This window comes from Volvox carteri, assembly GCF_000143455.1.
Source record: "Volvox carteri f. nagariensis unplaced genomic scaffold VOLCAscaffold_14, whole genome shotgun sequence".
Taxonomy (NCBI): Eukaryota; Viridiplantae; Chlorophyta; class Chlorophyceae; order Chlamydomonadales; family Volvocaceae; genus Volvox; species Volvox carteri.
In genome coordinates this window covers 1,882,809-1,895,165 of record NW_003307557.1, presented here as the reverse complement: position 1 = coordinate 1,895,165, position 12,357 = coordinate 1,882,809, and the positions used below count along the sequence as shown (strand labels likewise).

The window sequence follows — 12,357 nt, the reverse complement described above, 5'->3', positions numbered from 1 at the left end:
CCTTTCCCGCCATACACAGCACATCGCCGTCCATGTCCGACACCGCCAACCACCATCACCGTCTCGCTACCTCGGTATCCCCGTTCGACACCCGCAGCGTGCATGCGACCCTCCTGCTTAGATTTTCTACACACACCACATACACTTGATCACTTCTATCAAACACGTAAGCCAAGTACGGGCCCATAAGAGCCAGTCCTTAAATCATTTAAGGCTGCCCCGCCCACGCCACAGGTGCCACAGGCGACCCAGGTTTAGACGATGTAACACTCGGCTCAGGAACTACCTTGGCGCTGGCAGCAGATGAAGGTCGGGTATAAGGTGCGTTCGCCGCTGCCTCCGCCGCCACCCATGACGGCGTCCGTGTAACGGGGTTGCCGGACATGGTCTTGGCTGGATTGCCCGATAGCGTCTTTGCAGGGTTGAATTGCAGCACCTGCGTGCCGCCGTTCGGTCCGGAAATGGTGCGGCCTGAGAGGGTCTTGCTGCCCGCACCGCCGGCGACGGCGCCGCTGGCAGCGGTTGCGCCGGATGCGGTACGGCCAGAGAGTGTGCGACGATGTGTGGCGGCGGCGGCCTGTCGCATGGGCGCAGCGCCGGAGGCGGTGATGTTGGAGGCGCGGCTGCCCCGCAGTCCAGCGAGCCAGTTGGAGGAGCTGCCTGCCATGGGCAGTACGGCTTGCGCGAGCAGCCTTACTGCCCACGAATACGGAATCGCGCCGATGCCGATGGCGATGCAAGCACCCCATTCTGCGCCGTTGAGAGGTTTCACCTGCAGAGGTAAAATGCACCACAGAGAAGTGGGAAAGACGAGCCACGTGTAAAACCGTTTTGCATCCTGAGGGCAGCTGAGAATCAAACATATAGTTAGCAGGAGGGTTGTCGTTCACTGACAAGACGAGCTACACAACCATTTAGGTCATCTTGAGCACAGATAGATAGATATACACCAGAATATGTTAGGCCCCACGTTGGCGGAGGGGTTTTTGGCAAGTTCGTTGACAAGGTTCAAGGTTCTCATGGCAGCTTATTACACGACACAAGTATTATGGCGCTACACCGTCTCGAATCCGGGCAGCTTGAGCAAAGCCCCCCTTGCGTTCCGATACCATGCGCTACTGCAGCTGCAGCAAACCGCATTGCTGCTTTTATAAGCTTTTTGCACGTGGAGGCGCCACACGTGGCGCTGCTCCTCATGGGAAGTACTCGTGTCCCTGGCTCTCAACACCCCAACCCCTCGTCCTTCAACTGGCATCGCAACCCCCCACAGCCTCCATGCGTCTGCTTCCTCCCCGGCCCCCGGACATCGTCCCTCCCTCCTTTTCCCCCCTCCCAGCCTTCCTGGACGTGGGGCATATTGACCTCACCACCTCACCTTAAACACGAACGAGATGGGGGTCTGCATGATGACCACCTGAAGAGCCGTAATGAGCACCATGATGACGTTGAAGATGTACGAACGTGGTAGGCCCTTAAAGAAGTTGAGCTCGAGACCGATCCGGCGGGACACGAACGCGTTGGCGACCTACGTTATGGGCGAGCAAGACCAAGGGGGGGATGGATTCCGCTTTTCTGGATTTTGCCTTATGGGACTCTTTATGGGCATCTTAGGTCCTGTTTTGAAATTTAGCGTCACAAGCACCTCCTCGTCTCCTCACAGTCAGTAAGGAGCCCTCTTGAGCCCGCCCCTGGCTCATATTGGACAGGTCTATTGGCAGGTCTGCAAGTACCAGGACTTACGCACACAAAGCACACACATTTAGAGACTACTGAACGACTGACAGATAAGACATACATTCATACATACATATAGATAGGTAGACAGATAGACAGACAGACGTTTCACCTCCTCAAACCCCGTGCATGCTTTCTGCTACATTCAGTTCTCGCCGTGCAAGCCGCCCGCCAAACCATGGAGCCTTAGCCGCGCGCTGGCCATGCTCGCCCTCACTCTTTGCCGTCCCCGCTGGGCAACTACTGACCTGCGCCAGAATGAAGGCGTTGAACAGCACCGACAGCGCGGGCTTGTAGCTCTTGAGCAGCTCCCGGTCCCACTCGTCGTCCATGGCGGTCTGGGCGCGGATTAACTCCTGATTCCTGTGTACGTGCAGCACAAGACAATACGGTATTTACGCCGAAGCAAGTGGTCGTATCTCTTTTCATATGAATTCAAAACACACACACGCATGCTGTGGCAGCTGTCGTACAGTACGGCACACACAATCTGGAGAGGCCTTTTTGACGGCCAGATAATATGGCCAGATACTTCACGTGCATGAAACGGTTTGCGTTGAATAACCCACTCGTGGTGTTGGCTTGATTCGGGCTATATGATATAATTTAGAGCCATTCCCTGCTATTACAAGCATCCAAGCCAAAGCAAGCACGCTGCGTTTAAGTGGTGCTGCGGCCTGTGGGGGTTGGCGAGGACGATGTGACAGGCGCTCCCCATGGGTTTCTGCGGTCCAGGACTCGCACTGGGGACAGGGGATTGGGGATTGGAACCCGCTTGGACTCCCAGCCCGCCCAAACCCGACCCAGCATTTCTCATCCGCCGACTAGACAAGCAAGGAGATAACAAACATACTTGGCGCAGTTCGTCGAGTTGCCGCAAACTGCGATCAGTTGGTCGTTAGGTACCGGTTTGGAGAGGGGACACCACTCGGTTTGGCGCTCCATGCCGCCCCGAGGCCAGCCACAGTACGCCATGATCGGGCACAACTGCTCTTGCATAGTGGCGTTAAAGCCCTGCCACCGTGGGGAAGGTAAGGGTGGTGTTGTATGTAACGATTACAGAAAAGCACTGGTCGGCGGATGTCAGATCCCGTGATACGCCCAGAATGGGGCAAGCAACGGCGAAGTAGTGTGTGTGGCTGTAGCCGGGTTGGAACATGACAGGGTGCTGTTATGAAGGCCTCACACAATTGCGTGTGATTGCGTGTGATAAATGTGCAAGTGTTTGCATCCGTATGCTGCGGATGCAGGTGGAGTGTGGAGTACTATTTTATTTAGGGACTGGCAACAGGAGCGCGTGTGTACCGCACGTAAGTGATCTCCCCTCCCAGGCCCCTCTCCCCCCCCACACACACACATCCTCACCTTATCCTTGAGGACGTCGTCGCACTTGTCCTGGTAGTACTCATCCTTTCCGAGCACACTGCACGGTAACAATTAGGCAGCACTTAAGTACATCAGGGCCCGCAAGCCTACAGGTCCTCCGTTGCAAGTAAGCGTATGCGATTTTGGCTCTCATCATCGCACGGATAGCACAGCAAAGAGAATCAGGTTTTTTTTCATTTTTTCCGCCCCGATACAGACGCACTTGTGATACACACCGCATGGCGTTATTTCGCTTCCACCATTCCGTCACACACAGCGACAAACAGTTATTACTTGCAATCTAACACACACAGAAAGGAACCTGCGAATGACATGGCAGTTGGTGAGGGTATGGGCAGGTTATGACTGTCATTTCTAAGGCAGCCAGCTAAACATCACACACGTGTCATACACAAACGTACAAAAGCCACGGATCCCCGGCACTTACGAGTAACGGTCGATGACACGGGGTAAGCCGTACAAGCAGGCGAACAGCCAGAACAGCTTGTACAGCGCAGCCGCCACGATATGCATGTACATAAGGCCCGTGATAATGGGCTCGGTACGGCCGTGGGGCGTATCCTGCAGCAGCTCCGGGTAGGGGTCCTCCGTCGCCAGGGCTAGCGCCGCAAGAGTGTCCCTGTGAGCCCCGTGACCAGGGTGGCAGTTGGGGTGGCAGTTGGGGTGGCAGTTGGGGTGGCAGTTGGGGTGGCAGTTGGGGTGGCAGTTGGGGTGGCAGTTGGGGTTGCAGTTGGGGTGGCAGTTGGGGTGAGAGGCAGTGTGAGAGGCAGGATGAGAGCATCAAGGATATCTTGTTTTTTACAACTTACAACAAGCGGGAAGGCCGCAACCCGCAGGTGTTCCGTTCCCGCAGCTATCACGCAAACCAAGGAGCCCTTAACCTCCTACCTCCTACCGGGCAGGTTAGCCGCGGCCAACCGCGCATTGATCAGGTTTGCGGATACGGGGGCTACTCCAAGAACCCTCATAAGACCACGTTGCAAACACAGAGACACACGCGGACGCGTTTTCGTAATAGATCATCCATATAACGCTTCTCCTAAGTGGAAGGTTGCGCAATGTTAGCCGCCGTGCGAGCTACTCGCAAATTCTCGTGTCTTACACCTCCTGGGTTTGCGTTACCCTCCAAAAGGTGTATCTGACCTTGGGCCCCACACACTCACATGATCATGTTGACCCACAGCAGCTGGAGCACGTTGAGAGGCGGTACACCGCCGTACAGGGCACCGACAGCGGCCGAGATCATGGCCACCAAGTTGATGGACAGCTGGAACACCAGGAACTGCGACGATGGTGGGTGGGTTGGTGGAGTTAGAGCAAGGGGGAGTAGGACTCGTCTGGCGGGCGAGAGCCAGGGGGGTAGTAAAACGAAACACGCACAAGCCAGACCGCACTCGCATATGATCCAGACGGGAGGCCCTAGCGATTTCACTAGCATGTTTAAAGGTTTAACTTCATGGGTTTGAACACACCGGGAGATTTAGTGACTGGAAGGCATGGCAGAATACTTGCACAGCGTCTTGCTGGTGGTGCTCCCTCTACGTACTGAACACACATACAAACACAAACACACACACAAACACACACACAAACACACACACAAACACACACACAAACACACACACAAACACACACACAAACACACACACAAACACACACAAACACACACAAACACACACACAAACACACACACAAACACACACACAAACACACACACAAACACACACACAAACACACACACAAACACACACAAACACACACAAACACACATGCCCCCGTAAGCCCCGTCCCTAAACAGCCGTCCTGGTATCTCACTTTGCGGATGTTCATGTACACACATCGGCCCCACAGCACCGACTTGACGATGGATGAGAAGTTGTCGTCCAGAATGATGATGTCCGCAGCCTCCTTGGCGACTTCCGTACCTGCCGTATACAGCGGCGTACGTACGTCTTATGCAGAGCACATCATCACTATTGTCACCATCATCATTATTCTGTGTTGAAGCTGCCCAGTAATCACCAGGTGCCGCATCTCCAACGCAACCCCGGTCCCCTCGTGTCCTACCACATCCCCAGCACATCGCCAACGTGCACTCACCGGCAATGCCCATGGCGAGCCCCACGTCGCTCTCCTTGAGCGCGGGCGCGTCGTTGGTGCCGTCGCCCGTCACCGCCACCACCTCACCCTGTTTCTTCAGCAGGGACACCAAGGTGAGCTTGTCCTCCGGGGAGGAACGAGCCAACACCTGCGCGACGGAAAACACACGCATACAGCATCGTCCATCGCGAGGAACACATAACAGCTCAAAAACACGTACGGCACAAAACATGCAGTAAGCGCATGTTGCAACAGACGCAAAGCGCAAAACGCGTTAGGCACGCAATGTAAAGTGCCTCCAATGTGAAACAACGTTCCTCAAAACAAAGCATGTCAGGCACTCATGGGGTGCGGTGAAGACGCGGCAAATATGCGTATGGTTGCCGCCACTGGGCCCCAACCCCCCGGGGAGCGCTCACCCGCAGCTTTGGCAGCAGTGGCACCAGCTCCCCAGCCGGCATATTCCGGAAGGCGGGGCCCTCCATCGCGATGCCATCGTCCACCAAGATACCGCACTCGCGGGCAATGTGCCGGGCAGTGTGGATGTTGTCACCTGTGCATGTGTTCAAAAATGAGATATACAGGAATACCGTACATGCGCTGCGCGTTGTGCGCGTGGAGCTGGATGTGGTGTAGTGGATGTGTCCGTGTACATGCGCTTTTTGAGGGGGGTTAAGTGCGGGATTGCAAGACGACGGGCCTGGGTCGGTCTGGTCGGATATAGGACTGGAAACCCGAGGGGGTTTGCAGTCCTCAAACACCGAAACGGGAGCTTTAAAATCCCTTCGTACTAATCACAGCGTCACTCACGTAATCACGCGCTATTCCTTATCTCCCCACCACCACCACCACCACCATCACCACCACCACCACCACCACGCACACGCATACACGAACGCGCACACGCACCTGTGACCATGCGCACGACGATACCGGCAGCCTGGCAGGTCCGCACCGCGTCTGGCACCTCCGCACGGACCGGATCCTTAATGCCCACAATAGCGCATGCGATGAGGCCGTTGTCGACCTGCGCGGGTGGCGGTTAGAGTTGAAGTAGGGGTTGGGAGGGGCATATACCTGGAAGTGTATACAAGGACAACCAGCACTACGATCAACGACCATTACGTCTTCAGCACCATCACTAACCACTGTATTGACCACTGTATTGACTACTGTAGAGGTCAGCTCATCCTCAATCCGCACCTCATCACCGCAGCAGTCGCCGCCGTCGGCACGGCCATGAGTATAGCGCAGCCTATGGCCCTGTTTTCAGCCATTTCACCCTCGCACCCCCAAATACTCTCATGCCCCAGCGCCGCCGCGACCACAACGTAGTCGACGCTAAGCCGTCCGCCCGCGGGGGCTTACGTGTCAAGAGAGTCCTCCCGTCCACTTCAGCCACTGCACTTATCCTGCTCGCCGTCGCATGCATGGTCCCCATCCAGCAACCCATCCGCCCTGACAGGTACAGGTAACTCTGGTACCTGTGCCCGCCGCTCGCCCCCATCCGCTCGGACCGCCCCGGGCCCAATCAGCAGCACTCGACAGACCCACCTGGTCAGCGTCTTCGAAGAAGTCTGGAGTGCGCACCAGGTCGTTGGCGGGGTAATCACGGTAGCTGAGGCAGATGCACCGGAGACCCTGTGGCAGGGAGGGGGAAAGCGCGGTGAAGCGTTGGGAGCCGTCGAAGGATAGGAAGGAAGTCGCGTCCGACCGGTGACGATTGGTATGAACAGACTGTGTCCATTATAGACGTAATCTGGTGCCCAAGCAAGCTGTTCCGCAGGCTGGAGGACATTAAAAATGGCGAATACGATTTCGGCCCTAGTTCAAATCCCGTGAGTCACAATTTTGGCCTTGGCTCATTGCCCTGTTTTCACCGTCAGCAAAGGGCGGTTTTTATAATGCTTGCGTTTGTTTTCCGGGATCCGACTTACCCGCATTGCCATGGCGGTGACCAGTGAATTCATCTCCTCTAGAATGACCTTGTCCATGGGGATCGTGGAGCCGTCCGGCTGCAGCATCGCGGAGCAGCGGCGTAGCACCCACTCCGCAGCACCCTTGTTGTACAGCCGCAGATTGCCGCTGGGCTCCCGCACCAGCACGCTCGCCATCTTGCGCGCCGAGGAAAAGCCGTACATCTGCGACCACGTACTTGTACCATTTGTGTCTGGTGTATTTATGTGCGCATGTTTGTGAACTCTGGTGACAAATGATAACGCCTGAGAACGACAGTTAAACGACTTCATTTCGTCCAGGTACACAGGCATGTAAGGGAAGCTGGATCCGTATCGCTCCGCAGTCATGGGCTTGTTCTGACGCCCCGGGGCTGGAGCTCGTTCGTGTGTGTGTATGTATGTGTGCATATTATGTGTGTGTGCTGAAGTCCCCGACGGCGCGTCCCTATCTCCAAAAGCTCTTGGGAACTGTTCCTGACGGCATCCCGTACTTTCTGAATGTCGTACTAGGATGTAATACAATCGTACCTTGATCTGGTCTTGTTCGCGCTCCTCACGGATCTGTTTGTAATCAAAGCCCAGCTTGCGCAGCAACACCAGCAAGGCGCACTCAGTTCGGTTGCCCACGAAATCAATGGTTCCATTGTCCTGTAAGGGGCAGGGTGAAGGTACGGTGTCCGGCAGGCAAACGAGCAAAGGATAACCAGCAGTCGCCTGCAAGGCACCTGGTTTGTTCACTCACATGGTCTCCTCAGAGGCATTTCCCTGGAAGCTCCGTTAAATACTGATATACCTTCAACCCAAGCTGCTTACAAACCCCCGACCAACGAACTTACCTGATCGACCAGGAAAGCCTTATTGTTCAGCGCACAGTTGTATTTCAGCAGCGACAGCAGCGTTGGACTCAGCTGCTCTGGCGGCGGCACCGATTCAAAGGAGGTCCCCGCGAACCAGCCCTCCACCACCGTCATGCGATTCTCAGTCAGGGTACCGGTCTTGTCCGAACAAATGGCGGTGGCGCCGCCCATAGTCTCGCAAGCCGATAGCACGCGCACGAAGTTCTTATCGCGCATCATCTTTTTCATCTGCACGGACGAGACGGGTGGGATGGCATGTACACGTATGGGGTGTGGTGGTAAGGCCCATACAAGACTCCTGTGCTCCTCGTAGTATTTGAGTGTGCGTGAGGGGTTTAAGTGATATGTGGGTTGCGTGGCATGGCATGGCATGGCATGGGGTGGTGGTCTGACCAGCAGCGGATGTGAACCCACCGGCCGCCGCCACCCAATCCACCATCCCTTTGCAACGTTAACCATCCATTTTCAACATCCCAACACATCAGCGCACTCGCCGAGACTGCCACCACCCTTATCACATTCTTATTAAGATTGAACCCCAACCACCACCATCACAAGCCTAAAACCCCCATCCTCCACCATGAGTCTGCCACTAACTGCTTCCAGCTCACCGAGTAGGCCAGCGTGAGGGTGACTGCCAGCGGGAGACCCTCCGGAATGGACACCACAGTGATGGTGATGGCGTACAACAGGAACTGCAACGGACCGTTGTCGTTGATCTTCTTCACGTCGCCCCCCTTGTGCACTATGAGCCACCTGGCAGGTAACGGAGGGTGCCGTGCATGGTTCATATAGATACATACGGCAGTCGTTGTGCATCGCACACACCCGCGCCATACTGTCACACAACAGCCCATGCACACGGAGCCCCAGCAGTACAACGGCTGATTGCTTAAGACAGTAGATATCTTCCCTTGCAAGACATGCATCATACAAACGTAGAGCTGCTCCAAAGACGCCAAGACTCGCCAAACAACTACTTTTACCTAGCTATAAGTACACTGCTAAAATGCTTTGCTTTGCGTTCTTAGCACGAAGGCGTTGCGTTAGGATGTGGAGTTGCGCCCCGAGGAGCGGGCCCCGAAGGTTCGCCACTTACTTGATAAGGAGTGCCAAGAAGCACACCACCGCCACCAACACACCCATCTTCGACACCTTGGCGGCCACGTCCGTCAGTTGCTCCTGCAGCGGAGTCTGGTCATCTCCTGCCTCAGAGACCAGCGCCATGGTCTTACCCCACTCGCTGTGGGGTCCCACCGCCACGATAAGCACGTGTCCACTGCCCTCGTTGACCTTCGCTCAGCATGTCGCGGGCCAAAGAGCAGAGACATCCGACAACAAGGACATCAGACGATAAAAAATAAAATGTAATAATAATAGTAATAATAGTTGAGAGCCACTTATATCATGTAAGGTATGTTGGAGATCAGGATCCCTGGTTGGAATGTAGCACTTGGGGCACCAAGCTCGCTTGATACGTTCTCGCTAGTACTCTCCTTCGCACGCTCTTCAGGTCTTGTCCTTTCCTCTTACCTGCAGTCGTCTGTTGCAACTTAATAAAACATTTCTATTTTTTTATCCTGCAGTCCTTTCCACCAGCTCTTCACTTCGTTCTCTTACCGTCGTGCCAGACCTGACCCACGGGTCATTCAAAGGGTCCTTCTTGATGGGGTCGCTCTCGCCAGTTAGCGATGCCTCGTCCAGGACTAGGCCCTGGGAGTCAATCACGATGCCGTCCGCAATGACTTTGTCGCCAGTGTCCAGAAACAGGATGTCGCCCACGACGACGTCCGTGTTGGGGATCAGCACTTGACGTCCACTGCGGGTGACCTTGACGTCTATGTTGTCCTTCAGCTTGTTGAGTTTCTGAAACTGAAGCTCTTTCGAATAGTCCTGTCCAGCACCGATGAAGATGACGATGAGTGCCGTACCGAGAACGGCAAGGCCCTCTGACCAACCGTCGTGGGCTCGTTGCTCCGGAACCGCGGCACCCAGGACGATGGTTACCTGCGTTGACCGGGACGGAAAGCAGTAAAACGCGAAAGCGAGGGCGCTGTAAAAGGAGGAGGGTCATGCGATCTGTCGCCTGTCTTCATTTTAGCCCAGTCATAAGAGCCCAGTCTAATCTCCCTGTAAGAGGCGTGGAACTTGCCAAGGCCAGGTAGATGGTCGGGTCGGGTAAATCGGTGAGTCCTGTGCTCAGCAGCGGACAACTGCCCGCCCCTGGACGGCCAGCCAGGACCGACCAGCTTCATCAAACGGCCCAGGCCCCCAAACCAAGGGTCCACACAGCCCCAGCTAGCTAAACTCAACTCAGTCAGTTCACATCCGGTTGCGCAGTACAAAAGCAACCGGATGTGAACTGACTGAGTACAAAAGCGCAGTACAAAAGCAACGCACACTAGCACGTGCCGCACATACCACTACACGTACACACATACACGCTGAACCCACCAGAGCCACAACAAGCAGAATGATAATCATGGGGTCCTTGGACGCCTCGAGCAACATGGACAAGAAGGAAGGTGGGGGCTTCTCTGCAGTGCGAAAGCCGCAAGGGGAGGGGCGCAAGGCAGGGTGCGGGAACGGAAACAAGGGCCCCGGGGTACGGGTGTTTTGGGCTCCAGAATCGCTGCTAGGAACCGCGGTGCCATGACCACGGATTGCTGATCAGCGCTGACATCAAGACTCGCTCCTTGAGCCCTAACGATTGTGAACTGATGAGGCCCGATGTTACACCCAAAAAAGCGAGTCTAGAAGGAACTGTAAATATGTTAAAAACTCGCCCCAGACGGCGTTGGCGACCCGTCCGTCCCGGACCCTGGTGCACCTAACATAGGAATTACCTGGGAAAGTGTTGGGTCCATATGCTGTTGTTGTACGGCGTACGGCGTACGTTACACGGCCAAGGGAAGAAGGAAGTCATCATCGGAGCCCGGCGGGAGAGGGACGACGTGAAGGCGGCCGTACACCAGAGAGGGGGCAGCGGACAGCCAGTGCGGGATGAGTATATGCAGCAGCAGTTAATTTCATCACAACACTAACCAAAGTCGGGTACAGATCGGCTACGCCTCCACGAAGCTTTCCACCCACAAAGGGGGGGGGCAATGAGCCCAGTAATCCGCCGGAGCTTCACCTTAAGGCTGAATGCCGGATAACATTTTTACAGCAGTACCAGAACGGAGACTCTGGAAAACGCATGGGACACGGGGAAACGGTTCTGTATCGGTGCGAGGAGGGTCGCGCTGTCCTCTGTTCTGCGAGCCCGGCCGGCACCTCGACGGCTTTCGACATTGTCGCTATTTGGCTCTCCCCAAAGACGGAGATTGTAAAACAGCAATACAATAGTAGCTCTTAATTGACTGCTTTGTCGCTTATCGCTCTTGCGTACCTGCCCGATGAGCGTTTACACCGGTCTTGTCGTCTTGTTCCGTCAGCCCATGGTGCAAGTCCGTGCACAGTGCTTCCGCTAGCCCAGCTGCGCCACCGAGCTTTACTAACTGCTCCAAATCTTTATCCTGTTTACAAGGCACGCGGCGGTGTCGGATAAAATCCGGGATGCAATGCGCACTTGAACTCCAACTGTGACATGGCAACGCGAACAAAAAATAAAACTCGAGGCCTTGATCTGCCAGCAGCTAACATGTTTAAACGATTATTTCAAAAAAACAATGATTATTACGTTATTATGGCATGAATGCGAGGTTTGGAGAGCCTTAGGGTGCTATCATTTCGCTTTCCTGCGTTTCTGCTCAGGAAATATCACTCTTGAGGCCAGCTTACCGAGTTTACTTGGAAAAGGACTGACGGCATGATTGGATAGGGGCAATTGGCATTCAGAGCCAGAGACTGAACGTCGACTCCCACATCCTCGTTGGCATTGTTTTCCGCTGCCATTTTTTTCGAGCGCACTGTGAAGACGGCCCTCTAAATGATAAGAGTCGCAGTTGGACAGGCGGCTTCTGCCACTTTCGGCGAAAGCGACTGGGTAGGGCACGCACTGGCCGCCGAGCGTTTCTATGGCACACTGGCTAAAACTTAGAGACAAAAGCTAGTAAGAAGCGGATTAACCAGTCAGGGTTAAGAGGGAGGTAAAGGGCCACAGCCGCTTCAAAGGTGTGAAATGAGGAGTTAGCCGAATCCCGGCTAGGCCCAAACACGTAAATTATCTAATTAAGTTTGTAAGTGATCTATTTCCGTTGGCTTCCTGTAACTATGTGTTATGAGCGGCAACAGCGGATAGTTTCAATGTGAGCATTTGGAGACAGGAGGCCAAGTCGGACACCCCATGTAGGAAGACCTACTATCCGCATTTTTAACCA

At 54.9% G+C, this 12,357-nt stretch overlaps 1 protein-coding gene across 1 annotated transcript; it reads right to left on the bottom strand.

Moving 5' to 3' along the window:
- Positions 1–147: 147 nt before the first annotated feature.
- Positions 148–11,932, bottom strand: VOLCADRAFT_104340 (uncharacterized protein; the record flags this gene model as incomplete). The annotated part of the gene is made up of 21 exons (XM_002949411.1): positions 148–772; positions 1,376–1,525; positions 1,983–2,097; positions 2,588–2,748; positions 3,100–3,157; positions 3,548–3,739; positions 4,284–4,402; positions 4,936–5,045; positions 5,221–5,368; positions 5,640–5,773; positions 6,130–6,247; positions 6,775–6,861; positions 7,158–7,535; positions 7,707–7,826; positions 8,015–8,263; positions 8,647–8,791; positions 9,135–9,328; positions 9,656–10,042; positions 10,490–10,572; positions 11,427–11,553; positions 11,819–11,932. 21 exons carry the CDS (start codon positions 11,930–11,932, stop codon positions 209–211), a joined length of 3,753 nt encoding a protein of 1,250 aa, XP_002949457.1. The 3' UTR covers positions 148–208.
- Positions 11,933–12,357: the final 425 nt, after the last annotated feature.